We start from the raw sequence: 27,774 nt of genomic DNA, 5'->3' as shown, positions 1-27,774 counted from the left end.
TTTTCATACTGCCAGGAATCCACCTGAACAGAAGATATTCTTGGCCCCCGGCCAGTTTTGCAAAGATAGCAAGAACATCTCTGTTTAAATTTCAGTTTCCAAGAGTAGGAATTTGCCAGGTTGGCTTTCACTTTCTAATTTCAATTTCTAACTGCTGAAAGCAAGGAATAGACCCACAGTTTAGACAGTTGTTTCCAGCTATAAAACTCATTAATGGAGACCGGTCTGTTGTCATTGCCCATTCTGGGGTGAATTAATGTTTGTTTGACTCTTCAGAAGTGAATACAACATGTCTCTTTGGCTTATTAGAATTTGCACCATCTTCTCCTAATACCAGAAATCCCCCTGACCATGAGAAAGGGAGCATGGTATCCACCAGCACACCTGTTCCACTGCCTTCCCTCAACCATTTCTGAAAAGAGAACAAAAACATCTTTGGCCGGGCATGACTGGCACGTGCATTTAATCCCAGCACTAGGATGGCAGAGGTAGTGGATTGCCATGAGTTTGAGGCCACCCTGAGACTACAGAGTGAGTTCCAGGTCAGCCTGGACTAGAGTGAGTCCCTACCTTGAAAAACACACAAACAAACAAAAACTCTTTAAGTTTCACTTTCCAAGAGCAGTATTCACTTTCTAGTTTCAGTTTCTAACGGCTGAAAGGAAGGATACACCCACAGTGTTGTTGGCAGCCTTTTCAGTTCCTATAAAAATCCACAAGAGAGAAGCCAGACCTCCGAGGAGCCTGTACTGCTGGAAACAGAACAGAACTGCTTCCTAATTCACAGCAACAATGGGGTAAGGATTTCTCTGCCTTTCTGCCACTATGTTTGATGCTTTAGCAAAGGTTTATCCCTGTGATTTGAAAGGATTCTTCCCAGAAAGGTCAAGATATCCAGCACTTCTATTTAAGTACCTGCTCATAGCAAGGAATGTGTATTGTATACATGTGCATGCAAGGCTACACTGATACACAAACATAAGCTGTTTTATTAATGTAGGCACTTTTCTTTTTTTTTTAGAATAAGCCTATGGAAACCAAGGTTAGCTCAAACAACAGGGAGGAATTTGAAAATATTTTTAGGAAGGACAAAAGTCTTCCCAATTCTCACATTGTTTCATTGTTTTCCACTAAGCTCTCTGTTCCTTCCATGGAAGGGAGAGCCACTATCTATATAGGAGCATTTCTTTCTCCTCAAGTCTCACCATGGAAGAAAAACAGGAGCCTCATTATAAAATAAGCCACATTCAAGGTGTTTTGCATGTTTGTGTTGTGGGGAAGTTGGGGAACCAGCTCATAGTGAACCTCTGTAAACTTCGGGGGTCACTTTGTAGGTGTAGTGCTTCCATGGAGGGCTGACAAGGTTAGAGGTGAACAGACTGCCTCTTCCTGGGCAAGCCTGGCTGCCTCCTGATCCTTGATCTTTCTTTCCATGGTCTGAGCTGGGGTTCTCTGCAGGACAGCATCACATATTGCTCACATAAAGGTCTATTATGGGGATTTTTCTGTGATTTCTAATGAATCTTGGTAACTCCTAATCATAGCAGTTGTTTTTTTTTTTAATCATTGATTTTCTGTTTGAATACTATGTGCCATTCACAGTTGGAAAAGTGTTACGTAAGTTATTATAGTAATTCCCAAAAGAAATTAACAATGCAGATACTAATATTATGAATTTGAAAGAAGGTATTCGGCAGTTATCCATGCATTAGCAGGCTTAAAGGTGTTGATGCAAAATACATAGCTCTCACATAAAAGAAAATGAGAGAACTGGCTTGAGTGCTCGGGGACCCAGAAATACAGTTTTCCAAGTATCAGGTTCGGATGTGGCAATGTTACTAGAGGGATCTTGGCATGTAAACAGGGCCTTGAAGTGTCCCATGGAGTGGTGTCCCGGTTCATTTGTGCCCTAAACACTGAATTTTGTTTGTTTTTGTGGAAATGGCTCCTGAAAAAAGAGAAATAGGGTTAAAGTCTCTGTGTGGAGTACCAGTAAGGCCACTGTATGAAGGTGAACAGGAGCCACTGAGATGTGGCATGCGTAGCAGGGTTGTTGAAATGCTGGTGTGGGGGAAGAGTAAGGCAACATTATATGGAGATAATATATGTTCCAACTACTGCTGAGATGAGGCACTGGGAAACAGAGTTGAAATCCCTCTGTGGAGACCAAGTAAGGCATGTATGTGGCTATTAAGATGAACTGTGGTTTGCAATGTAGGCTCAAAGATGACTTGGATGTACTAGGACTGTGGTATGGCTGCCAAAGAGAGTTGCTGGCTGGGCATGGAGTTTTCCCTGGGCTGCCCAGCCCAGCTGGAGGGAAGGAATTGAAAATCATGAGAATTTGTCACTGGTTATGGATGTTAGTGTGCAGGTGTTTGAGGTTTACCAGCTGGTTACTGATTTTGCATTAATCCAGTGTCTCCTTATTATGCATTTTTGCAATGGAAGTGGTTACTGTGTGCCATTATGTGTTGGAGGCATGTAACATGGGTTTTGATTTTACAACACTCACAGTTAAAAGACAGTCTTGACTCTCAGATGAAACTTTGGACTTTTGAACAATGTTAAATATGGTAAAGACTGTGGGTACCTTTGAAGGTAGACTAAGTACAATTTGTATTGTGAGATTATCATGAGTCTATGGGGCTAGGAGTGAAATTGGTGGTTTGAAAGCCAAGATATATTTAATATAGCCTTAGGTATTTTGATAAAATTAAACTTGCTACTTTAGCGGGTGGAGCTCTCTTGCAGGAAGCATGTCACTGGGAGTAGATCTTGGAATGCCAGTTTGAGCTCTGGCTGATCAAGCTCACCGCCTGTTGTCTGCTGTCTCTACTGCAGAGAATGGAATCAGCTTCCTCAGCAATGATGATGCCTCCACTTGTATCAGGAAGACTGAAGTAAACTCTTTCCTATCATAAGCTGCTTCTGGTCTAGTGTTTGTCTCAGGAATGAGAAGGTAACTGCCACACTGCAGTTTTGCTTTTCTCTCTGGTTTCCAATTCTAATAATATAGCAGGAATCTCCTATGGGGTTTATCATACAGGGCAAGCCCTTCACACACACACACACACACACACACACACACACACACACACACACACACAAATTCCTGCTAAACCAAAGTCTGGTTAATGTTATTCCTAATTTATAAAAAGTACTCAGAAGCACAGAATGCTTACCTGCCTAAAACATGTTGAATCATCATTTGTGCACAACTAAATATATTCACTGTCCAATAAGGTCTTACAAATCTAAAGAGTGACAAATATCTAGGTAAATATTAGACTTTTTTCAAGGACTAACATGCATATTGTCTTTCTGACGATTTCTCACATAACAAAATCTGCTTTTATTTAACAGTGAGATTGCGGATGTTCATCAGATCCAGGAAAGTCTGGCCCAGCTGAGATGTCCCTTTACATGGGAGCTGAAATTTGAAGACACTGACAAACCTGATTTAGAAAACAGGATCTTGGAGCAGATTGAGTTCCTGGATGTCAAACACAATGTGGGGGTACATAATCTCCTGGCCTATGTGAAAGATCTGAATGGCCAGCACGAGCAAGCCCTGCAGAGCTTGAAAGATGCTGAAGACCTGATCCAGAGAGAGCCTGCCGACTGGCGGGACACATTAAGCCTGGTGACCTGGGGCAACTATGCCTGGGTACATTACCACATGGGCAGTCTGACAGAAGCCCAGGCCTACCTGGACAAGGTAGAAGACACCTGCAAGAAGCTTGAAAGTCCCTTTCGCTATAGGGTAGAGTGTCCTGAGATGGACTGTGAGGAAGGATGGGCCTTGCTGAAGTGTGGAGGGCAGAATTATAAGCAAGCAATGGCCTGCTTTGCAAAGGCTCTGGAGGTGAAGCCTGAATGCCCTCAGTGCTGGACTGGCTATGCTATCACTGCCTATCGCCAAGATTATGATGATGACAATGTTATTTCTCTAGAACCTCTAAGGCAGGCTGTCAGACTAAGTCCAGATGATTCATACATCAAAGCTCTCCTGGCTCTGAAGCTGCAGGATGTACACCAGGAATCAGAAGGAACAAAGTACCTTGAAGAAGCTCTGAGCAGCACATCCTGCCAGGCCTATGTCTTTCGCTATGCAGCCAAATTTTATCGAAGGAAAGGTTGCCTAGATGAAGCTCTCCATTGCCTAGAAAAGGCCTCACAAGCAACACCCTCCTCTGGCTACTTGCATTACCAAAGAGGACTTTGCTATAGGGCAAAACTGATCCAAGTAAAGAAAGCCACTAACAAGAATCCCAGAAAGCAGTATGAAATAGAGAAATGGGCACAACGAGCTAGGTGTGAATTTCAAAAGGCTTTAACATTAAAGCCCACATTGGATATGGCCTATGTTTGCCTGGCTGAAATGCACGCAGAACTTGGCCAATACAAGGAAGCAGAGGAAACTTTCCAGAAAATATTTAACTTGAAGAACCTTGCTGATCACATACAGCAAGAGATTCATTACCGCTATGGCTGTTTCCAGCAATATCAGTTGAAATCAGAAGATAAAGCAATCACTCACTTTTTGAAAGGTCTAAAGGTAGAAGAAAGGTCATTTGCCGGGAAGAAACTTCTCAATGCTTTGGAGAAACTGGCTACAAGGCGTGTTCATCAGGAAGAAAATGTGGAAAGCATCAGCCTCCTAGGTTTTGTCCACAAACTGAAAGGGGAAGTGAAGGAGGCCCTGCTGTGCTATGAGAAGGCTCTGAGGCTCACTGGTAAACTGAACCCTATGTTCTGAAAGGTCTACAGGTCACCCTTGCTGAGTTGATTACTCATGACTAAATATTCCAACCAGCTTCTCTAAGTTCCTCAAATGTGTGACTTGCTTATGTTATAAATAGTTATGGAACTACAGTTTCCCTTACCTACCAGTCCCTCTCATCCCTTCCATCCTGTGCCTGGAAGGTTCTTCCATTCTTCCACCACACTTCCCTTCATAGATAATCCCTGTTGTTGAGGTCACCTGTCTGGTGCTGGATTAACCAGAACCATTTTCCTTATGACTATGCCTTTGCAATGAACAGCTTCCATCTGCACTCTTCCAGGGTCTTGGACATAGTAGTCCATCCTGCCTGTTTGATAAAAATTAGTAAGGGGGTTGGTTAAAAGAGAGTGTAGGGTTAGAGAGATGGCTTAGCACTTAAGGAGCTTGCCTGTGAAGCTCAAGGACCCATGTTCAACTGTCCAGATCCCACATTAGCCAGACGCACAAAAGGGAGTCAAGTGCAAGGTCACACATGCCCAAGTTGCGCAAGCATCTGGAATTTGATTTCAGTGGCTGAGGCCCTGGTATTCCAATTTTCTCTCTCTCTCTCTTTCCCTAAAAACAGAAGAAGAAAGTTGGGCTGGAGGGATGGCTTAGTGGTTAAGGCACTTGCCTGCCAAGCCAAAGGACCCAGGTTCGATTCCCTAGGACCCACATAAGCCAGATGCACAAGGGGGCACTTGCATCTGGAGTTCGTTTGCAGTGGCTGAAGGCCCTGGTATGCCCATTCTCATTCTCTCTCTCTCTTATAAATATAAATAAATAAATACATAAATACATAAATAAAATAGTGTTTAGAAAAAGAAAGTGTAGAATACCATGGTCCACCCTCACTGCTGGGCATTCCTTCAAAGCTAAGAAGACTTATTGTTCATTATGGAATGAAACATAAGTAAAACCTATCTGAGATGTGTAAACTGAAAATTACATATTTAGCTTCATCAGTTTTGTTGACTTATTGGATGTTAATGTGATATATTTTCCTTCTCACCAAACCAACAAATATTCAGTAAAATTTGCTAAATCACCAACTGTTTCAGTGTATTTTGTTGATGACTTTCAAAAAGATATCCCTTCCATGTCTGTATGAAGATGTTAAACTGCATAAACAGCTTATGTAATACTAGGAGGACTGGAGGAGACAAAGTTACAACATGCATATAATTGCTGCCACCAATATATGGGGGAGTTACTCATTTCTACAGTGAGGGAGAAGTCTTCTGCTTTGGGAACTGTATGGTTAACTTTGCATAGCTATGAAAGCCCAGTCAGAAACACTGAGGTTGGTAGTTACTAATGACTGCTTCAGGGATCAGCCTGCCCTCTTCCTTCTTCAACACGAAGGAACTCCGATACTATTGAAAAGTTCTCAATTAGACCATCAACCAAGTTAGGGCACTTTCAGTTATAGGTAGTGTCAACCCCAAGACACTTAAACCTCCCTAATTCAATCCTCAGTAGAGTCACCCCTCTCTTGCTCCCACCCTTTCCCAGTAGGGTGCTGTTCTTGTCTGTGATTAAGCCTGCCTTCTGTTTCTGTCTTTGCTGAAATTCTAATTCCAATAAAATAAAGCTTGATGCATACATTCCTCAACCAACCTTGTGGATTGTCTCAAGGCTCAATAATGGAAATTCTTTGCTGCTTCCTGGATAAGAATCCCTTCCAGCTGAGCTCACAGAGAGCAAAGCTACTCACTCCTAGGTCAATAGGACATGTCACCTTGATCCATGAGAGCTGGTATTTATGTAGTGAAACTGGTGTTGGGAATAAGCTGTTAGGTTATTTGCTTGACACCTGTATCCCCTCTTCAAATGTATCCATGCTAAGTCCAGGTTTATTATATTCAAGCAAAGGAAACTCCTAATGTAACCCCAGAAGTTTCAGTTTGTTGATGCCTAATGAAGTCAATGAATGGAAAGACACTGTAACAGTGATGAAGAAAAAAAAAGTCAGGAAGGAAGGAAAGAAGGAAGGGAAGAAGGGAAGGAAGGGAGAAAGAAGGGAAGAAGGGAGGGAAGGACTTTATTAACAATAAATATCTTGAAAGATAGGAGACTCCCTTCTTTCAATGGCCATTTTATAAGGAAGAATATTTTATATGATTTTTAAAAGAAGGTAGCTGGATCAAATAGGTAGATACCTCAACAGTGCAGATGAACTCCTTCGCATAGTTCTGTGATAGTTGTGTCTAGATCTAATGAAGACATAAGGGCTGGGGATATGTCTCAGTAAGTGCTAGGCCTTTTCAGAATGCCTGTTGCCTAGAATTCAGGTCCTAACTTTGTGTAGTAGACTTTTGGAGGCAATTATTATTTAATTTGTTGTTCTTTTCCCAAAGCTATATTTGTAAAGAATGGTCTGAGAGAATTGTGGGCCCAATAATCCTGAGAGAGTTAGTCAATCATTTAGTTTGCACAAAGGCCACACAGCATAAAAATGGTACTGGGAACTCCAGCTTGCAATGGAAACTATTTTATGACATTCCAATGCTTAAATGGGAGACCAACTTGACCTTCCCTTGAAGCTCCTTACAGGTTATTCCCTTGATACCTCCAGGATCCCACTAGAGTTCATAGTCCCCACCCCTGCCTATTTTAATATCTAATACTGAATAAGGAAAGCCAGTGTCCAAGAGAAAGTTGATTAAATGGTTCCACACAGGACTCCTATGTGGGAAGTTCGATGGACTGGGTCAAATCCATGAACTAGGAGACCTCCGTTGAGATCTCATCCAACCCTTCTCCCCTCCCCAGTATCTGGAGAAAGGCCTCCCACTGAACTTTTTCCATTTATTTTGGAAGCATAAAGACAACTTATTTTGAGACTTTACCTGGGAGCTCTCAGCCCAACTTTAATTCAGCTTCATCCCAGAGTTTATATAACCTTGGGGAAGGGCTTTGTGAACCTTACAACCTTCTGAGCTCCCAGAACGTTGTTTTATTAGCGTCATGAGTCCTGTGAGGCTCCCGCTCCCTCCAGGAGGGAATGCTTCAGTTCAGAGGAAATGGTGCCACAACACAATAGAAATTGCTCTTGCAAAGATCTTCTTCCTTGCATTACTGTGTATTCTTTTTTTTCTTTCCCCCTTACTTAGCACATGCTTACCTTTCCCCCCAGAGGATCTCTTCTTCTTTTAGCTGTTCCTTTCCTCAAAAAATCAGGGCCAATGCAGCCCTTGGCCTTTCGCTTCTGGCTTTAGGCTTACTCTTCACTGTTGAAATCCTTTCAGGTGACCGCTATTAGAGATGCAGGACTTTAGGTCCAGGGGAGAATTTAATTTTTACAAAGATATCAGTGGCAAAGAGAGAACCAGGAAGCCTCAGAGGTCTCACGGGATCCTGAGTTTTCATTTCCGAAGAGGAATTTCGCTTGGGGTTCGTCGGTTTGCAGCCCCAGCTGGCAGGAAGCGCGCATGCGCGCCGCCGCCGCCGCCTCCCGGGAGCTCCGGGCGCTGCGCTGCGCTGCGAGCCGGGCTGCGGCCCGCGGGCCTGGGGCCGTGGCCGCGGTTCCCGCCCTTGTCCGAGTCTCACGGGCCCGTGAGGAGGGCCAGCGAAGATCCCCGGGAGCACCGGCTCCATCCGCGGCGCTTCTTGGTCGCTGCCAGCGGTGACTGTCGCGACCCTCCCACGCTCCCGGGGTTGCCCGGCTCCTGCCTGCAGGTCTGGCTCCTGGACCGAGTGGCTTTCCTCCCTCTCCCGGGCCTGCCTCCTGCCGCCTTCGCTGTGAGGCACCCCGACGGCCCTTCGCCTTTCAGATGGCTGGGTCTGAGCGCTTACCTTGCCGAGAACTACCCCTGCGCCCCCTAAAGATTGCTCCCCCTTCCACCTCCGCCGCCTTCACACATCTGACACTGCTAGGGTGCCCCATGCTTTGAATGGCACCCGTAGGCTCCTGTGTTGGAGCCTTTGGTTTCTAACTATTCTGGGAGGCTGTGGCACTTTGGGGACCCAGGGCCCACGTGTTCCTGCATGACAGAGATACTGAACCAAACATCTGACAGATGCAAAACCACGCTGACAGGCAACTTGAGCTCAAAGGACTCTCCCAGCCTTGTCAAATTTTCCTTAAATTGTACCATCACCTCAGATGCATTCACACTTCTCTTCCTTCTGTCTCTCCTACACTTGTGGGCCGACTGGCGTCACAGTGAGACTGCTCTCTGCATCTCTCCCTATGCCTATCCCATTTTGTCCTATGGGCATTTCTCTTAATAAATTTCTCAGGTGTTTAGTCCTAACTTGGACCAAACTTACTGCCTAATGAAAGAAAAGAATTGAGGGGTCCATAGCTGTAAGGTAAACCATGTTTACAGAATGGAAGTGCCACCTGCTATTTTTCAACTTTTTGGATCAATAATTATGATTAAGGAATGGACTATAAATCTTTGGGACCTTAATAATACTTGGGATAAAAAAAAAAGAAGAGAGAAAAGGGATAAGACAGTAGTAAGTCTCAGTGTTTTTTGTGCTGCTTAAATAGAATACCTGATAGTGGGTAAATTTTTAATAATTTTTTTTTAATTAGTATACAAGGTGATGGGTTTTGTTGTAGCATTCTCTATTCTCCCATACTCTTCCTCCTCATTACTCTCTCCTCAATATGGTCTCTTCTGCTTTCATGTGAGACTGGGTCATTTCTAAAGATCAAAAACTATTCCTTTTTAAAAAATATATATATATTATTTATTTATTTATTTGAGAGGGAGAGAGAGAATGGGCACACCAGGGCCTCCAGCCGCTGCAAACGAACTGCAGATGCATGTGCCTCCTTGTGCATCTGGCTTACATGGGTGTTGGGGAATCGAACCAGGGTCCTTTGGCTTTGCAGGCAAACACCATAACCACTAAGCCATCTTCTGTAGCCCAGAAACTATTTCTTAATACTCTGAAGGCTAGAAGTTTACAATGGTGACACTAGAGGCTTGGCATCTGGTAAGGGGCAGGGCTCTGCTGCCAAGATGATGCTTGAATGCTTCAGGCTCAGAGGGAAAGGCCTGTGCACCTCACATGGCAGAGGAGCAAAAGAAATGCTCACCACTAAGAGCCCTGGCTATAAGGGCACCAGTGCACTCATCAGCACAAGGTTCTTGTGAGGTAAATGCGTTCCACTTCTTACCTCTGCTGCATTGGGATTAAGCTTCCAACACATGGATTTGGATGGACAAAATAGTTAAAAAAGAAAAAGGGTAGAAACACAAACCCTTAAAAAGACAGAAAACAAGAGAAACAGCTAAAACTTGATGAATTAAGATTTAAGCTTTAGGGCTGGAGTAATGACTCAGCAGTTAAGGTGCTTGCCTGAAGAGTCTTGCAACCCCAGTTCAATACCTCTGTATCCGGATGCACACGGTAGCACGTGCATCTCAAGTTCATTTGCAGCCCATTCTCTCTGTCTCTTTCTGTAGGTCCCTCCCTGCTTGCAAATCAATAAATAAAAAAAAAAAATTAAGAAAAGTTAACTTTTAAGTATGTTGTAAATTATGAAAGCAATTGACTAAAAAATTGAACATTAAGATCAAAACATCGAGAACTAGGGTGGGAAGAGTTTTTTTCTTTCTTCAAGTTTTTTTTTTTTTTTAATTAGTTTTCTATTCTGCAAGTACAGGCAGTTTGGTGCCATTATTAGGCTCATCCGTGATCTACCCCCTCCCCATTGGTCCCTCCTTGTTGAGGTATATGGGTCATGCATTGTGGAGTTAGCCCACAGTTATTGGTATGATAAATGTCTCTGTATATCATGACCCAAAATGTGGCTCTGACATTCTTCCCGTCCCCTGGGAAGACTTTTTAAATTCAATAATTAAATCTTAACATTAGCAAGAAGTAAAGTCAATAGTAAATGTACAAAGTACCATTGTAAACACACCACAGGGACCCCTCACAATTTAGGGTAGCTCCCTCCCCAGAAAGTGAACTTTCTTTCTCTTACTCTCCCTATAGAAAAGAGCAAGTGTATATGTACAGGTCTCACCATTTTAAAAATGTTTTTATTTATTTATTTTTTTTATTTGAGAGAGAGGCAGATAAAGATAGAAAGAATGAGAAAATGGCCATGCCAGGGCCTCCAGCCACTGCAAACTCCAGATGCGTGTGCCCCCTTGTGCATCTGGCTTATGTGGGTCCTGGGGAATCGAACCATGGTTCCTTGAGTTTGCAGGCAAGTGCCTTAAATGCTAAAAATTTCTCCAACCCAGGCCTCGCCTTTTAATGCCTATATTTCTACTTGAACACCTCCTTCGATTGCATTTTCCTCCTCTCCCAGGGCTCCAGCTTCTCCACTGTCCTTCCTCTGCTCTGCATGAAGGTGCACTGAACCACAAAGATGTAGTTTATTCTCAACTTTCTCATTTGCTGAGATCAAGCCACACACACAAGGCCCACCCCAGCAGAACTACTCCTTTTCTAGCAGTTTCATGCTTATTAAGACAAATTTACTTGTTAAATAAAATATTGTGTTATGTTTCACTTTTTAAAATATTTTATTTATCTATTTGTCCATTTATTCATTTGTTTAAGAGAGAAAGAGGCAGGTAGAGAGAGAATGGCCACACCAGAGCCTCTAGCCCCTGCAAACGAACTCCAGACACATGGGCCGCCTTGTACATCTGGCTTATGTGGATACTGGGGAATTGAACCTAGGTCCTTAGGCTTTTCAGGCTAACTGCTAAGCCATCTCTCCAACCTTGTGTATCACTTTAACTGAAGAAAAAAAAATGTATCTGATTACTGGAAACATACACAGAAATGCCATGTACATATCCCCACATTCGCCCTGAACTGAGAGGTTCCTTTGTAAAGTGATTAGCTAACATGCTCAGCATCTCTTTTTATAATGACACCTCACTAGAGTCCAAGAAAATAATGAGTATGAGATACGGCTTGGGGCAAGCCATGCCTCATGGGAGAACTCTGGCAGGCAAGCATGGATGGACACACTTGCCTGAAACCTGAAAACACTGCTACCACCTGCTGTTCTACCTCTGGTAACGCACTGAGTAATCACAGCTAACTCTGGCAGGCGATGCCCAGGTACAGTTCACGCACTAAGCTCGTCCTAGGGAAGAAGCATACATGCCCGATGCGTCCACCCACCAGCGTCAGGCTGCCACCCAATTCCACAACATATATGTGCTTCAAAACACCACGTCGTGCCGGGCATGGTGGTGCATGCCTTTAATCCCAGCACTTGGGTGGCAGAGGTAGGAGGATCGTCATGAGTTCAAGGCCACCCTGAGACTACAGAGTGAATTCCAGGTCAGCCTGGACTAGAGTGAGACCCTTCCTCGAAAAACAAAAAAACACCACATTGTACATGACAAATGTGGATGATTCATATTCCTCAATCAAAAAGGATAGAGAGAAGGAGGTGTACGTGAGAGACGGGAGGGGAGGAGGAAGGAAATCAGTGTGCTCTAGCTTTTGTAATAACCACATGAAACCTAACCTCGCTTCTCCCTTAAAATCCCACCGGCCCTTCCTGGGGAATGTCAGTGTTAGATTGTCCAGTACCCACGTAAAACCAGATGCATAAAGTGTCACCTACACCTGGTGTTCATTTTCAATGGCAAGAGGCCTTCATGTGCCCTTTCTGCACTCTTTCTCCATCTCCCTTCTCTCTCATTGATGCTCTTTTTAATAATCAAATAACTTTCTACTCCCATTGGCTTGCCTTCAGTCTCTAAAACTTGGGCTCTGGAAAGTAGCTCTGAGCCCCTAGTTGATAAGTTATTAATTTGGTTCAAGTGTGGCTTCACCTCTCTCCCTGGGCTTCACCTTCCCCATCAGCCTTCTGCTCCTCTTGGTCAAGGTATGCTGGACCACTAAGATGTAGTTTCTCCTTACGTTTAGCTTTCTCTGAGATCAAGCCATACACACAGGAGGATCCCAACCCCCACAGCTACCACTTTTTTTTTTTTTTTGTCAGTTTCATGCTTACCTTAGAGCTAGACCCCAGCATCCATCCCCAGCAACATCTCCAGCCATACAATTTGAGACAAGCTTTAATAAAATACCTGTGTCCATGGGGGAACACACACATCCAAACTACAACATCTTCTTGGGATACGGTGTCACACTGGCCTTGAGCTCACCATTAGGCTACACGGCAAGCTCCAGCCTAGTCCTGTCTGGGCCTATCTCACAGGCAATTATGGAAATTCCATTGTTTTTCAAACAGAAAGGCTTTCCCAGTGTGTTTTCAGAAATTATGACTTAGCTTACCTCTTCCACTACTTACACCAGGAAGGTTTTTACATGGGTACTGGGAATCAAACATAAGTCCGCATGCTTGCAAAGCAAGCACTTTCCCCACTGAGCTAATTCTCCGGCCTCAACATGCTTTCCCTTGTGCATACTATACCAATTCTAGCAATCTTGCTAAAATAAAAATAATCAAATATAAAATCCAAAACAGCCAGGCGTGGTGGCACACACCTTTAATCCCAGCACTCAGGAGGCAGAGGTAGGAGGATCGCCATGAGTTCAAGACTACCCTGAGACTACAGAGTGAATTCCAGGTCAGCCTGAGCTAGAGTGAGACCCTACCTCAAAAAAAAATTCCAAAACAAATGTTTAGTAAAACCATTTTTGTCATTTGTATATTAAAACTTCTTTACTGAGGACCTGAAGAGATGGTTCAGTGGCTAGGGGCACTTGCTTGAAAAGTCTGCCTGCCTGGGTTTGATTCTTCGGTATCCATGTAAGCCAGATGCACAACATGGCACATGCAACTGGAGTTTGTTTGCAGTGGCAAGAGGCCCTGATGTGCCCATTCCCTCTCTCTCCTTGCAAATAAATAAATAACATATTTTAAAAATAACTCTTTATTGAGGTTTCAGGAGAAATAAGACTCTACAGTTTAACATTACATAACCTTTGCTTTCCTGAAAGAGAGAAAGATGTAGAGAGGGAGGAGTTGGAGGGGACAAAAGCAAGAAACAAAGAAGAGAGAGAGAAAGTAGAGAGGTGTTGGGGAGGGGAGTATTCCTGACCATTTCTTGACCCCTGTACATCATCCCAATGTTATTGGCCTGGCCTGATCTCTATGCCTAACTTTATCCTTATAGAACAAGAAATAATCTAATCTCTCCATGAAAAAAAAAAAAAAATAGCAGGGGCTGGAGAGATAACTTAGTGGTTACGGCATTTCCTGCAAAGCCAAAGGACCTCAGTTCAATTCCCCAGGACCCATGTAAGCCAGATGCACAAAAGGTGAATGGGTCTCGAGTTCATCTGCAGGGCCTGGAGGCACTGGTGTGCCCATCCCCCCTCCCTCCCTCTCAAATAAATATAAAAATAAAGTCTAAAAGTAATTTAAAAAAATAACAGGGATGGAGAGATGGCTTAGCAGTTAAGGCACTTGTTTGTAAAACCTAATTACCCAGGTTCGATTCCCCAGTACCCACGTAAAGCCAGATGCACATGGTGGCACATGTGTCTGGAGTTTGTTTGCAGTGGCTGGAGGGCCTGATGCACATATTCTCTCTGTCTTTTTAGCTTCTGTCTACCTTCCTCTGCTTGTTAAAAAAAATAATAAAAACAGCAATTTGCTTCTCTTCTTTCCTTACATTCAGCCACAGATCCACCTATGCACAACCAAATCCATCAACTTGTTTCATTCAAGAGAAGAATCTTTCATTTTAACATGCTGCATGTTCTTTTGAAGGTAATTACACTTATAAATCATAGCACCTGCTCACAATTTTAGAGGCATTACATATTGTTAAAGTAAATTTATCGCTGGATTTGTCATAATTGTATATAGTATAATAAACATGATGTCTTCTGTGTCCTAATCAACACAAAACCCACTCTGCTATATAATTTGGTTTCAGCAATTTCTAAAATGTGACTGCTGATATAGGTTTACCAACACATACCATATCACATGCACATACTAAATCAGTTATTATATGGCTAGGATTCACAATGGAAAATGAACAGGGGCTAGGGTTGGTGTCTTTATCCTGATATGTGTACCCCAAGAGGAATTGGGTAAATGTAGGTTGGATAACCAGTAGAGAGTGGGGCTAGATCAGGAAAACAGTCACAGATTGAAATGCCCTCTGCTGGCCATGGTGAGAACCCTTCTGGAAGCGGCCGATGTTCCAATTGATGTTCTCACTATGGCCAACAGAGGGCAGTGCTGCACAACTGCTCAATGTCTTATGGCTTTGGCTTCCTGTGCTTTTGAAGCTCTGGCTTCCATGGAAGAAAACTCAAAACTTTTCACAGTTGACAAGTAAGTATGGAAGTTTCATTTTGGTATTATCCAGGGGGGGCCACTCTTAGCATAGCCAAATCCCTCATCTAAATGAAAAATCTGTTCCAAACATGTTGACCATTCATTTTATTTTGCCTTTGAAATAGAAAAAAACTTAGCACATACAGCTGATCTATTAATAAAATTATAGTTTGAACAGAGGGACCAATGGTCCATTGTATCTTTAAAAGTAGACGATTTTGTCTTCTATTCAGTTAGTTCTGAGTAGAATTTATGAGACATAAACAAATATTTAAGATGTTCAATAATTCCACTACAATTTTATTCTTGGTTGTATAAAATACATCATTCCCACAAAAGCCTCAGTTTTAAAACAAACAGTTAATTGCATGGAACACTGACAGTAAAATTTTGTGTAGATGCCAAAATCGTAGACCCTAAGATCTACGCTTTTCTTACTGGCTTTCTTAAAATGCTACCCCAAGAGAAAAAGTAAAAATGCAAATTTACACATGTATAAGGTGAAAATATAGGAAATATTTTCATACAGATCTTTAAAATCTTTGGTCACTATGCTAGTTTTCATAAATACTGACAGTTTAGAGAAATTATATTGCAGAATCACATACAATTTTACTGTGATCATCACTATGACAAAATATAAATATTTACAGACATTTATATTTCAAAAAAATCTTTCAATTTTAAGATTTTTTAAATGAAGTTTAAGGTAAAGTGCTACTTCAAACCTGCATAATTTCATTTTAACTTTGAGTTCTTACATATGTTCCCCAAATCTTTTTTGGAGTGGGGGCAGGGAGGAGGGAAATGATGGTACCAACATATGATGTATCCATACAAAGTTTCTACTTAACAAAAAAAACAAAACAACAACAACAAAAAAAAAACCCTGCAAATAACAAAGTAAATGCATTGAAAAGTAAACTCTAAAACTAAGTAAAGAGATAACATAAGATTCATATTACTCTTTGGAAAACATAAATGAAATATTACATTTCCTCCCATCAAATAAAAAATTTCCTCCCATCAGATCAAAAATTATGAAAGCAGTTTGGTAACATGATTGTTGCGAAGTAATCCAGTTTAATCAGGGCCTCATGAGCTAACCCAGGATTTTCCTTATTCTTTTGTTATTTCTCCCAGCAAGTCTGGCAAGGCACTTCTGAGGCCTGTTGAGGGAACAGGGGGTTAAATGGCCGTTGGGAGTCAAAATATTTCCTTGAAGTCTGCATTTTAACTCTTGAAAAAATAAACTCCCCTTTTAATAGCCTAACTTGTCCTTAGTGACAGGTGTGACAGGACTTCAGATTCAAGATCTAATTCTGGATAGGTGAGTCAGTTGCAGGTAAACTGGGAGATCTGGCAATTCCCTTCCTTCTCCATGTCCTCCTCTTCTAACCTAAATACTCAGAAACGACCCCAAATCACAGAAAAGCAGGGCTTAATGCAGTGACATGGGCTTCCAATTATTAACCAAAGCTGAGCATAGGGGTTGGAATTTCATTTTTAGAATCTCTAGGATAATAGTTTTCAGTTTCCAAATCTCCTTTTGGGCAATGATAAATCTGATGAATGATCTAAAAAAAAAGGTCACAGAAGCCTGCTGATTCAGGAATTCAATTACTGCCCTATTGGAATACTGTCAACATTTTTCTGTTCCTAATAGGAATGTGTCTGCAGTTCAAATTAAACCTTTTTTTTTTCCTGAAAAAGCAAAAATGGGATGTGTTGGGATTTCACAGAAAATGGAGAGGTTGCTCTATGACTGAATGTGTTCTGTCAAACTGACAGTAAGTACGTGGTAGATACACATGAGTGGTAGAAACACAGTCTTAGCACAATAGCTGTTTCAATAGGATGGGCTCAAATAGAAGATCCTACCAGCTACCTTTTAAAATCCATTCCAACCATAGCATCTCATAATTGTTTGGACTCTCAAAATGATACCTACTCATTGGCAGAGACAAGGGCCAGCTGAAAGATTAAGGGGGAAGTAAAAGACAATCTCTTTCTATTGAAATCATTTCCATTTAAATATTCTCAAATGTTTCTTAATTGGTATATTTAAAAATATGCTGGAAATTCAGCCATGAAGCAGTCTTGGTTTCTTCACTCCCCACCAGCACAGCAAGGGTGACCCTCTTCTGCAAACAGCACAGGTAGCCAAGCCTACGTGACAGTGTTTCTGTTCCACTTCTAACTGAGGAGGGAAGACGGAGGGATAGAGACTCTGGGATGACCAACCTACTGCTGAGTGTCCTCTGCTCTGGTTACGCCCGAAGTCACCCCTAAATACACGTACTCATATCACCGGTATCCGTCCTTCACAGTTGATGTAAGCGCAATGGTGAGTACAGATCCCAAACTCAAGGCTTCTCTAGCTTTCTTCATTTTTCTTTTTTTGGTTACTTCCCCTTTACAAATATGCTTACAAAATAGTACTAATAATTTTCTTGGAAGGAAATACTTCTGCCAAAATAAAATACTTCAAAAATGTGAACCATATGGTCACCTCAATTCCGTCAGTCCTGAAGATTGCCAGGCTCCAGGCTACTGGTCATGTGAAGTTGCGGCCAGGCACGGCTGTAGCCACAGGTTCCCCATCTTTCTGATCTAATTCTCTTGCTACAGAGTAGGCCACCAATCCATTGGTCCATAGCTGTGGCTTAGGATCGGATTCTTTGGCAAGAAACTGCAGCTGGGTTCTTCTCATCCTCTTTACAAACCTAGCAAAGCCAAGCAGCAGGGAACTAAATATCATAGAAAATCCACACAGAAGGAATGCTGCGGTGTAGCTGCCGGTCGTGTCCACCAGCCACCCTGTGACAAACAACAGTGAAATCACATGGTTGGCTTAGACTTCAGTTAGGTGCATACCTACTTACGAACCTAATCATTCACATAGCAACAGATTACAGCCCCACCACCAGAGCTTTGAACAAAAACAGTATTGTGCGGCAACTCCTAAAATGAACTGATAAGTGTCATTCAGTACTTAGCATAACTCTATGGACTTCATGATCAGACAACAGCATTAGTGAAATCTGGCAGAAAAGATTCAGATTACTATTGTGTATCCTGTGACTTTAAACATAAAATTGTTGAAGCTTATCTACTGTGTTAAGCACATGTAATCATGGAAAATGCTAGTAAGATTCCCAGCAGCCACACACTGTTTTAAGTAACATAACAGGCTTCAAAGCTGTTCATTGAAATCCAGTTTCGGTTGCACTTTGGGCCATTGCATCTGGGGCTCTGGCTAGAATCAGGGGCAGCATGTGATCACATATGTGAATGCATACTTCTAAGTGCATATGGCTGTGGTGATGGGCTTGTTTTGATTTTTGTCTCTTGTTGCAACAACAAATCTCAGTATCTACATGAAGTTCAAATTTTCAGGAAAACCAGCTTATATGACATGCAAACTAACTAAGGGCCACAATGATGAGAGAATGGTGGGATACCACTGTGATGGCAGGCGATTATTATGATTAATAAAAAGCTTCTTTAAAAATTCCCTCCAAGTTTCTGGGCATGGTGGCGCACGCCTTTAATCCCAGCACTCGGGAGGCAGAGATAGGAGGATCACCCAGAGTTCAAGGCCACCCTGAGACCACATAGTGAATTCCAAGTCAGCCTCAGCCAGAGACCCTACCTCACAAAAACAAAAACAAACAAACAAACAAAAAAATTCCCTCCAAGAGAGCTCAGCACTGAAACATCTCTATCACACCCTCCAAGGCTCAGGGTGCATTGCAGAACAAGTAGTGGAAAGAAAGTAAGAGCCAAAGGAAGGGCTCCACTCCTTACAATGCAGCTGCCCAGATAGAAACTGGCCTCCATATCCATGACCTCACAGTGCCTAGCAATACCTTCACAAGACCCTCATAGTAGGAGAAAACAATGATGACATCAAAATAAAAGAGAGACTAATGGAGAGAGGGAGGGGATATGATGGAGAACAGAGTTATGAAGGGTAAAGTGGGAGAGGGGAGGAAAATATCATGGTTTATTTTTGTAAGTATAGAAGTTGTCAATAAAAAAATTTCCTCCTTGCTGGGCGTGGTGGTGCGTGCCTTTAATCCCAGCACTTGGGAGGCAGAGGTAGGTGGATCACCGTGAGTTCCAGGCCACCCTGAGATTACTTAATGAATTCCAGGTCAGCTCGGGCTACAGTGAGACCCTACCTCGGGGGAAAAAAAAAAAAAAATCTTCCAAACTAAATCTTATATGGCAAGAAAACCTTCCATGAAAGTGTATCATTTCTCACCTATTTCAAATGGTCAAACTGGCATGCAGAAATTGTGATAAATACCACAGTTTCTTGCCATTCAAACTATCTCAAATAGTTTAGTTATCACATGATTTACTTCTGGATTTCTATAGTACCCCATCAAAGAGACTGAATGGAAAATCATCCTGTGGTTTGTTTTTTTTTTTTGTTTTTTTTTTTTTTGTTTTGTTTTCCAAGTTTGGGTCTCCCTCTAGCTGGGATGACCAGGAATTCACTATGTTATCTCAGGCTAGCCTCAAACTCACTCACAGCCATCATCCTACCTCTGCCTCCTGAGTTCTGGGATCAAAGGCATGTACTATCAAACCTGGTGAAAGTCATCATTTTAAAGGTAAGTAATATAAGTATTACAATAAGAAATCTTCCTGCCCTGAATTCCATTAATGAATACAATATCTCATGTGCCAAATGAAGGCAAAAAGACTTTTAAAAAAAAATGGATCCAGTAATCCCAATTTCATTTGTGTCTTGTGACATGTTAAAGAATGATAGTGTTCCAGCCAGGCCAAATGAACCAATGGGTGTAATAGTGGCACATTTGTTATGGGGGAAACCAACCACCCTCTAATTTGATTGGAGGCCTGCTCCATGGGAGGGAATACATCCCTGATACTGAAAACCTACAACAGGGGTAATCATGAGCCCTAGGTGTGTAATGCCTGCTGGTGTCTGGCTAAATGTATATGCTATGCTCACCAAACTGCCCAGTAAGCACTTCTCTTAATGTTCATACCCATATATTAATGCTAGTCTCACTTTTGGTTAGAGAAGCTTCTCTTTTCAGATGGCCGTGACCTTGGTATGGCTCAGAAGGCACCATGGTGCTGAGAAGTGACAGAGGAGTGCTCAGCACTGAAATATCTCTATCACACCTTCTAAGGCTCAGGGTCCATTGCAGAAGAGGTGGTGAAAAAGAATGTAAGAGCTAAAAGAAGGGTAGGACTCTTTACAACATGCTCCCACAGACACAAAATGGTCTGGCTATCCATGACCTCACAGTGCTTGGCACTATGTATATAAGACCATCATAATAGAAGGAAAAAATTATAACATCAAAACAAAAGAGACTGATTGAGAGGGGGAGGGCATATGATGGAGAGTGGAGTTTCAATGGGGAAAGTGGGGGGGGGTGAGGAAGGGAATTACCATGGGATATTGTTTATAATCATGGAAGTTGTAAATTAAATAAAAATAAAAACAAAAGAATGACACTGTTGCTAAAAGTTGGAAGACCCTAAAATTGACTGTGGAGTGTGGCAATGTGGAAACATTTTCCAGTTTTCAAAAGAAAGTTCTAGGATGTAGTAGATGCTACATCACAGGGCTTAAACAGAGGAGGAGTCTTCACCTGCAGCAGCCAAATGGCCACAACTTTTCCTCATTTGCTGCCTTAGCACTGTCAGAGTCGTGAAAAAATCATAGCAGCTAAGAGGACTGGGGAGATGGCTCAGAGGTTAAAGGCGCTTGCTTGGTAGCTAATAGCAGAAAGCATGCCTTTCTTAACAAACCCCCTCTTCCCTCTTTCTAGACAAACATGGGTTCATTTCTCTCTTGTCTGTATTCAAACATCCATTTTGCTCTCCTAGTTTTCATTTTGGCAGGGGGTAATCTGGAAAAGTCTCTCGGTCTTTAAAGTGCTTGAGCACCACCGGAAAGATGGCTGAAGAAGTAGACTGCTAGAATTCACCCCCAAACAGTCAAGGAATGCTCAGCCAAGGAATCTGCATTTTCACAAGGCCACGAGAGAAATTCAGGGAACAGAGATATCGGTGCATTGGTCTAGGAATCTGCTCCAGAAAGAAGAGATTCTGCTTTCTTTCCTGTTATGCCACAGTGCCATGTTACAAAACTAGTAAGTATTTGTTGAATTGTGTAATGTGCTCAAGAAATGTTGGTCAAGTTGGGCTGTAGAGATTGTTTTGTGGTTAAGGCACTTGCCTGCAAAACCAAAGGACCCAGGTTTGATTCCCAAGACCCACGTAAGCCAGATGCACAAGGTGGTGCATGCGTTTGGAGTTTGTTTGCGGTGCCTGGAGGCCCTTACACACCCATATTCTCTCTCTCTCATAAATAACTAAAAATATTTTCTAATTTTATTATTGTTGTTGTTATTATTGGTTTTTCAAGGTAGGGTTTCACTCTAGTCCAGGCTGACCTAGAATTCACTATGTAGTCTCAGGGTGGCCTCAAACTCATCACATCCAGCTCTAAAAAATTTTTAAAGTTGGTCAAATTATTTCATTAATCTTGCCCCAAGTGTCTGTGGCACTTTACAGTTTATAAAACATTCTAGATACATTAACTGATGACTCCCAAATTTATATATTTCAATCAGGTTTCCCTCTAAAGTATTGATTGCATCCTTAAATATTCTATTGAAAAATGTCACCACTTTATTTCAGTATGTCAATATATCTAAACTTTAATTCCTTAGGCAAAAGCTTATTTCTCTAAGCCAAGACAGTATTTCTAAGTCCTTTACTCCCATATGGTAAATCCAGTTGATTTTTTTTTCTTTTTCTTCAAAATTTCCTCTTGGCCTCCGGGCTTCATTCCCATTTCTTCTGCAGCGGCACCGGATTAAGCGCTCATCAGTTGGGTTCTGTACTATGAAAATTGAATCTTGGCTGCCTCCAGCCTTAAATCACATAGATCACATTTTTAAACTATACTTTTCAATTAGACAAAATTTTAACTTAGTATTTTCAAATGATAAATGAAAACATATAGAACCCAGCTCCTTTTCTTGGCTTCCAGAACACTGCGCCATGACATGAGTACTCTCCATTTTGGCCTCCCCACCTACTGCCCTGTATGGGAAACAGGCCTGCATGTGCCCTACTTACTGAGAAGTCAGAACAGCTGCTCCATTCCATCGCTTCTATCAATAGTACAGAATGGAACTGAGTGTTTCATTTGGGACTTCTTCTTGGTTAGACTGACATCTCTACTTGGTTAGGAAAACCTTATGAACAAGAATGTAGTAAGACCAAAAGCATTTTGGTGGCTTGTGAGATCCCTGTTCTTCTTTACTCCTTCCCAAATCTCACCAAGCCTTCACTATGTGTGTATGTGTGTTTGCTCTTTCTGCATCGACATGGCAGGAGTGGCCAGTGGACTCCCAAACTTACCTGCAATGGGTGGGCTCACCAAGTATGGCACAGCGTGAAGGAAGTAAACCACGCCAAGGGCTGATGACAAAGAGGTGGTCCCCACTATTTCCGCAGTCACCACTGGGATCAAGGTCACATAGGCTCCATCAAAGTAGCCAAAAGTACAAGAGAAAGGCACAAGAAGGGGAAGAGTCCGAAGCATGGGGAGGCAGAGATAGCACAGCCCATCGAGTCCCACAGCACAGAGGTAGCAAACAGACCGGTACCTCTTCAGACACCTGTGGATTGGGAGAGCAGGAATGAGTGCACGATGTACAGTTCTGTAAAAGAGCTTTCAAACCACGCCACACAACAGTAAGCCTTGCAGTCATGTACACAGATGGCTCCCTACTGTATGTTATCATCCCTGTGTTCTGTTGCTGCATGCAAGTGCAAGAATTTATCTCCCCAGGAAGCATGCTGTAGCGGCGAGATATGTGCTCTAAAACATGAAGTGTGAAAGATTTCAATTCCACTAACTAACCTAAAATTCTTTCTTTACAAAGTTAGAAGATAGTGGTAGTGGTTTGAGCCAGGTGTCCCCCATAAGCTTATGTGTTCTGGAATGCTTGATCCCCAGCTGATGGCAATTTTGGAGCTGGAGGAGATGTGTTGCTAGGGGTGGACCTTGATGGCTTATTAGCCCCTAGTTTGCCAGTGTTAATTGACACATTCTGCTGATGTCCACCTTATATTGACCAGGAGGTGATGTCCAGGCTCTGCTCAGACCAGTTTCCCCTGCCATCATGGAGTTTCCCCTCAAGTCTTTAAACCAAAATATACCCTTTCCTCCCACAAGGTGCTTTTGCTTAGATGCTTTGTGCCAGCAACGAGAAGGTAACTGCAGCCATTACCTGCCTCAGCATACCTAAAGAGATTTCGGAAATAAAATGTGGCTACCAAGGGATGAATCTTTTCTAGGCATCCACCATATTGGATGCTTTTATGTTATCATTGGCATCTAACACATAACAGGTGCTCAGTAGTCCAAGTGACGATACAAAGGTGACACTGGAATATGAAGACATCAAATTCATTGCCATAGATGAAGGTCTTGTCTTACACTAGGACAGAAGTCCTCCCCAGGGGTACTTCCATTACATTTTTCCTCTGTAACTGCAACCTCATCCATGATACCAATTATTTGCAAGAGTGTGTAATCTTAGCCCTAGCAGCTTATAAGCATTTTTTCTACCATGAGCCCCAGTTGAGTCTCATGAAATAGTATGAAGATGTCAGAAAAATATTGCACTGGCCCATTTGACAGATGAAAACCTTTGAGGATTTAAGGGTTAGAAGATTTTTCTGTGGGTCACGGGATTAATAAGGGCAGAGCTGGCTCAAATACTTAGGTCTTATATGACTCAGACTAACTGATGCCTCTTTCAGACTTACAATGGGCTGCTTTTTTTTTTCCCTGTTAGTCAATGTGCAGCTAGATTTCCCTTGCTCCTCCCCTTCATCTTGAACTAAAATATAGTGGGCTGGGGAGATAGCTCTTTGGTTAAGGCACTTGCCTGCAAAACCCAAGGCCCTATTTATGAAGCCTAAGGTATGATTTCCCAGTATCCACGTAAAGCCAGATGCACAAGGTGGTGCATGCATCTGGAGTTGTTTGCAGTAGCTAGAGGCCCAGGTGTGCCCATTCTCTCTCCTTCCCCCCCTCCCGCCTCTTTCTCTCTCAAATAAATAAATCAATAAAATATAGAAGGGATGAGGATGTGGCTCACTGAGCTTGCCTAACAGACATGAGGTCTTGGGCCTATCCCTTGCATGTCAAAAATAAATGAATAAACAAAAATAAAAGTGGGGCCTAGCATGATGGCACACACCTTTAATCCCAGCACTTGGGAGACACAGGTAGGAGGATCACCATGAGTTCGAGGCCACCCTGAGACTACATAGTGAATTCCAGGTTAGCCTGGACTAGAGTGAAACCCAACCCCAATAAAAAAACAATGTGTGTGTGTGAAATAAACTCTCAAGATTATATTCATAACACTAGAGAAGGGTAGCTGAGTCCTGACTAATTACCAAAGACGTAGTTTGTGAAAAGCCATGAGACGATATCTTTCTAGGTCATAACTGAAATGTGAAGGTTCCTTCATTTAGGAAACTAGACATAGCCTGCACTCTTCCCTCCAAACAGTTGAGTGCTTGTCAGGGATTTCCTGAAACGTTGGACTTCAAGCCTGCAACATAATGAACGCATTTGCTTCATCATCAAACACAAAAGTGTTGCTGCAGGCAGTGGACTACACTGTATCTGCTCCTTAGGAAGCGAGATTCTGCTCCTCTCTCCATGTGAGCCCATTGCTGGAGAGGTCCAAAGAGGTTAGAACCACAACACCCATCCAGAAGTTATGCTGCCCAGGGTCTGATCTGTCTTAGGATGGAATGAAATCCATCACCTGCACTCTGAGCTTGTGCAGTTTACACCGACTCACTCCCCTAAAGCCTTGAGATGCGAGATTCGGATGGACTAATTGAGACCAAATCCAACCTACCATTTGTTTTTGGAACTTACCTGTCAAGTGGTGCTTTCTTTAAAATATTTTATTTTAAAATGGTTTGGGGGGGGGAATCAAAAGAATAATGTTTTGTAAAATATAACAGTTGTAAGTGTAAGTGAAATTAAAATTTCAGTGCACACAGACATTTCAGAGCTCCTGGCATGTACAAAGATCATGTGGCCTTCAAAGCCAAAAAAATTTTTGCTCTATGTTCCCATACAGAAAAAGTCGGCCAATGTCTGATTCAGAAAAATCAGACTTCAGATACCAAAAAATAACTTTAAGGGTTTGCGTGAGATATTAAACAGGGAGGGTGAAAGGGGGTTGGGGCGGAAGCTCAAGGCAACTTAACAGAGGCCCCTGGAAGGATCTTACCTTCTGTCGGTTAGCCATCCAAACGTGATATTGCCAACAATGTCGATCACCCCAAGCGTGGACATGAGGAAAGCAGCTTGCTGGTGACTCACGCCGACACTCAGGGCGTAAGGCACCAAGTAGACAAAGAGTGGGCTGCAGCCGTAAGCCATGAACAGAACGGAGACGGCCAGGACCGCGAAGTCGGGCTCCTGCAGGAAGCGGTACTCGCGCTGCAGGGCGCGGCGGAGGCCCCGCTGCGCCCGCTCCTCGGCCAGGGGCGCGTAGCAAGGCGTCCGCGCGCCGTCTGCTCTCTGACGCCGACACCCCTGGTTCTCGGGACCCGCGTGGTCCTCCTTCAGGGTGATCGGACGCATCAAGGCACCACAAACGCAGAGATTCAACACGAAGCCCCCAAGGATGAGCAGCGCACCTCGCCAGGAGAACTGCTCGATGAGCAGCTGGACGACCGGAGCCAGGATGAAGGTGCCAATGCCGCTCCCTGACATGGCAATCCCGTAGGCCAGGGCTTTCCGCTTGCTGAAATACTTGCCCACCATGGCAATGGCTGGGGAGTAACACAGTGCAAATCCAAGACCTGGGAGACGGAGGAGCCCGTGAGTGCCGGGACGCCGTGTAGCCCACCCAGGGACAACCTGGAAACGAGGTGGCTATGACATCCCACAAGACTCCTGTAGAGCTATTCTGTAGGCGGCTCTGCTCCGGGGACCTCTGTCTGGATACAGGCCACTGGCTCCCCTCCTCACCCAGCCTGGCTGGGTGGGGGGAAAAGAGAGTAGTTTCTTGGTTTGTGTAAATTTCTGCTTGTCTCTGCTTTACACTTTGAGATAAATTCTCCCTTTACTTACAAAGTGTGATTTTTCTCTGGTCTCTGGTACCATGTGTGTTTTTCCCTTATAATCTAGATCGACCATGTGGCTATCTCCCCTAAATTACGGGCTGGCTACCTGTGTTATTCCTCTAAACTCGGGGCAACCATGGGTATAACTCTCTTTACCACCCATTTCTCACTGCCTGGCACTCGCTCCTATGTTCAGACCATCACCACTTTTAACTTTCCTCCATGGGGATACTCTCAATGGGTGCTGTGCCTTCCACACGTGATTCCCCTAAATCTCTCCACTTGATCTTATCTTCCACATGTTTATGGCCGTGCCCTGGCCATTTCTCTTAAATGGATCTCAGGGACCACGCTGTGTTTTTCCACATGAGTGAGTGCTTCTTAATTTCTACATGCTTATAACTTTTTCTTACAGACCAATTTCCCTTAAATAAATCCCACCATCTGAGATTTCTCCCTAAGGAAACCTAATAATTCATAATTTATCCACCCTAAGTCCATTTTTATCAATTCGTTTTTAAAAATAGGACAGGACCCAAAATGGGGTTCATAAACTTAGGGTACCCCTCCCGAACCCATAAGAATCAAGTGTTCTTACCTGTAAGAACTCCCACAGTGAGGTAGAGGTGCTTCAGGCTGGTGGCAAAAGAGGCCAGGATGAAACCAGTAGAAGCAAGTAAGCCGCCCAGCATGATTCCCGCCTGACAGGACAGGTGGTTGCTGACCACACTCCCAAGTGGAGCTTTAAAAACAGCAATGAATGGAGTCAACATAAAGGCTCTGAAGGTCAATGGTTTCTGGGTGAGGTGAAAAAACCATTCTCTTCTGTGGTGTAGCCACTGGTAAGTTGTACAGCTCCGGTAAATAACCCCCAACCAACGCTCATGTAAGCAACCCTAATTAAACTCAATCTCTCTCTCTCTTTCTCTTTCACACACACACACACACACACACACACACACACACACACACACAATCAGTAGAATATGGACTCTCACTGAGGATAAGAGGAGCCCAGTGGGAAAGGCACAAGAAAGGGCAATTGTGATCAAAATACACCATATGTAGATATACATATGTGTATATATGGTGTATTTTGATTATATATATAGTCAAATAAAATTAAAATTAAAGCAAAAATAAATGGGGTCCACAGAAAGTCTTAGAAGGTGCTGTGAAAGTGGGGGTATCACATTGTCAGAGCAGAGAACAGCAACCGCTCAAACATCCATTCCACCCCACTGACTTTATAGCTTCAGAAACTGAGACCCGGGGAAAAAGGAACCTGTTCAAGGTTACGCAGAAAATAAGTAACACAAACATGTCCACTTCCATCTCAGCGCTGTTTTCTATTCCCGTCCTATTTCAGGCATATAACTCCAGGACTATGGGGTGTTTCTCAGACAGGGAATCTACTGTTTCTCTAAACTTCATGTCACTGGCACAAGGATGTTTGATATGATATTGATCACACACCACTGACAGTAATAATCACAGCTATTCATGGAGAGAGAACTCGGAGGCACTGTGGGGAAGGCATATGCACTTTTTTCTAAGGAAAAGCTTG

General features: G+C 42.9%; 2 protein-coding genes across 10 annotated transcripts in view; one reads left to right on the top strand and one right to left on the bottom strand.

Moving 5' to 3' along the window:
• The first annotated feature begins 717 nt into the window (after positions 1-717).
• Ifit1b (interferon induced protein with tetratricopeptide repeats 1B) lies at positions 718-5,253 on the top strand. 2 transcript variants are annotated; one of them, XM_045155169.1, is made up of 3 exons: positions 723-797; positions 2,845-2,962; positions 3,367-5,253. In XM_045155169.1, the coding sequence occupies exons 2-3, from the start codon at positions 2,955-2,957 to the stop codon at positions 4,760-4,762; spliced, it is 1,404 nt and encodes a 467-aa protein (XP_045011104.1). In that variant the 5' UTR covers positions 723-797; positions 2,845-2,954; the 3' UTR covers positions 4,763-5,253. The 2 variants fall into 2 exon arrangements, with proteins under 2 accessions (XP_004653073.1, XP_045011104.1); XM_004653016.2 differs by lacking the exon at positions 2,845-2,962 and having other exon boundaries at positions 718-797.
• An 11,439-nt stretch (positions 5,254-16,692) lies between these two features.
• Slc16a12 (solute carrier family 16 member 12) overlaps positions 16,693-27,774 on the bottom strand; it is a 112,083-nt gene continuing 101,001 nt past the window's right edge. For all 8 annotated transcript variants that reach the window (XM_045141881.1, XM_004653017.3, XM_045141883.1 and 5 more), the window contains 4 exons: positions 26,806-26,949; positions 25,367-25,943; positions 22,458-22,717; positions 16,693-17,852 (listed from right to left, as the gene is read on the bottom strand). In XM_045141881.1, coding sequence (XP_044997816.1) covers positions 17,590-17,852; positions 22,458-22,717; positions 25,367-25,943; positions 26,806-26,949 — 1,244 coding nt within the window. In that variant the 3' untranslated portion in view covers positions 16,693-17,589. The remainder of the gene's footprint in view (positions 17,853-22,457; positions 22,718-25,366; positions 25,944-26,805; positions 26,950-27,774) is intronic.

Source organism: Jaculus jaculus, chromosome 1, assembly GCF_020740685.1.
Source record: "Jaculus jaculus isolate mJacJac1 chromosome 1, mJacJac1.mat.Y.cur, whole genome shotgun sequence".
Classification (NCBI taxonomy): Eukaryota; Metazoa; Chordata; class Mammalia; order Rodentia; family Dipodidae; genus Jaculus; species Jaculus jaculus.
Note: the sequence above shows the minus strand (reverse complement) of the source record. Positions and strands in the feature narration are given on the sequence as shown.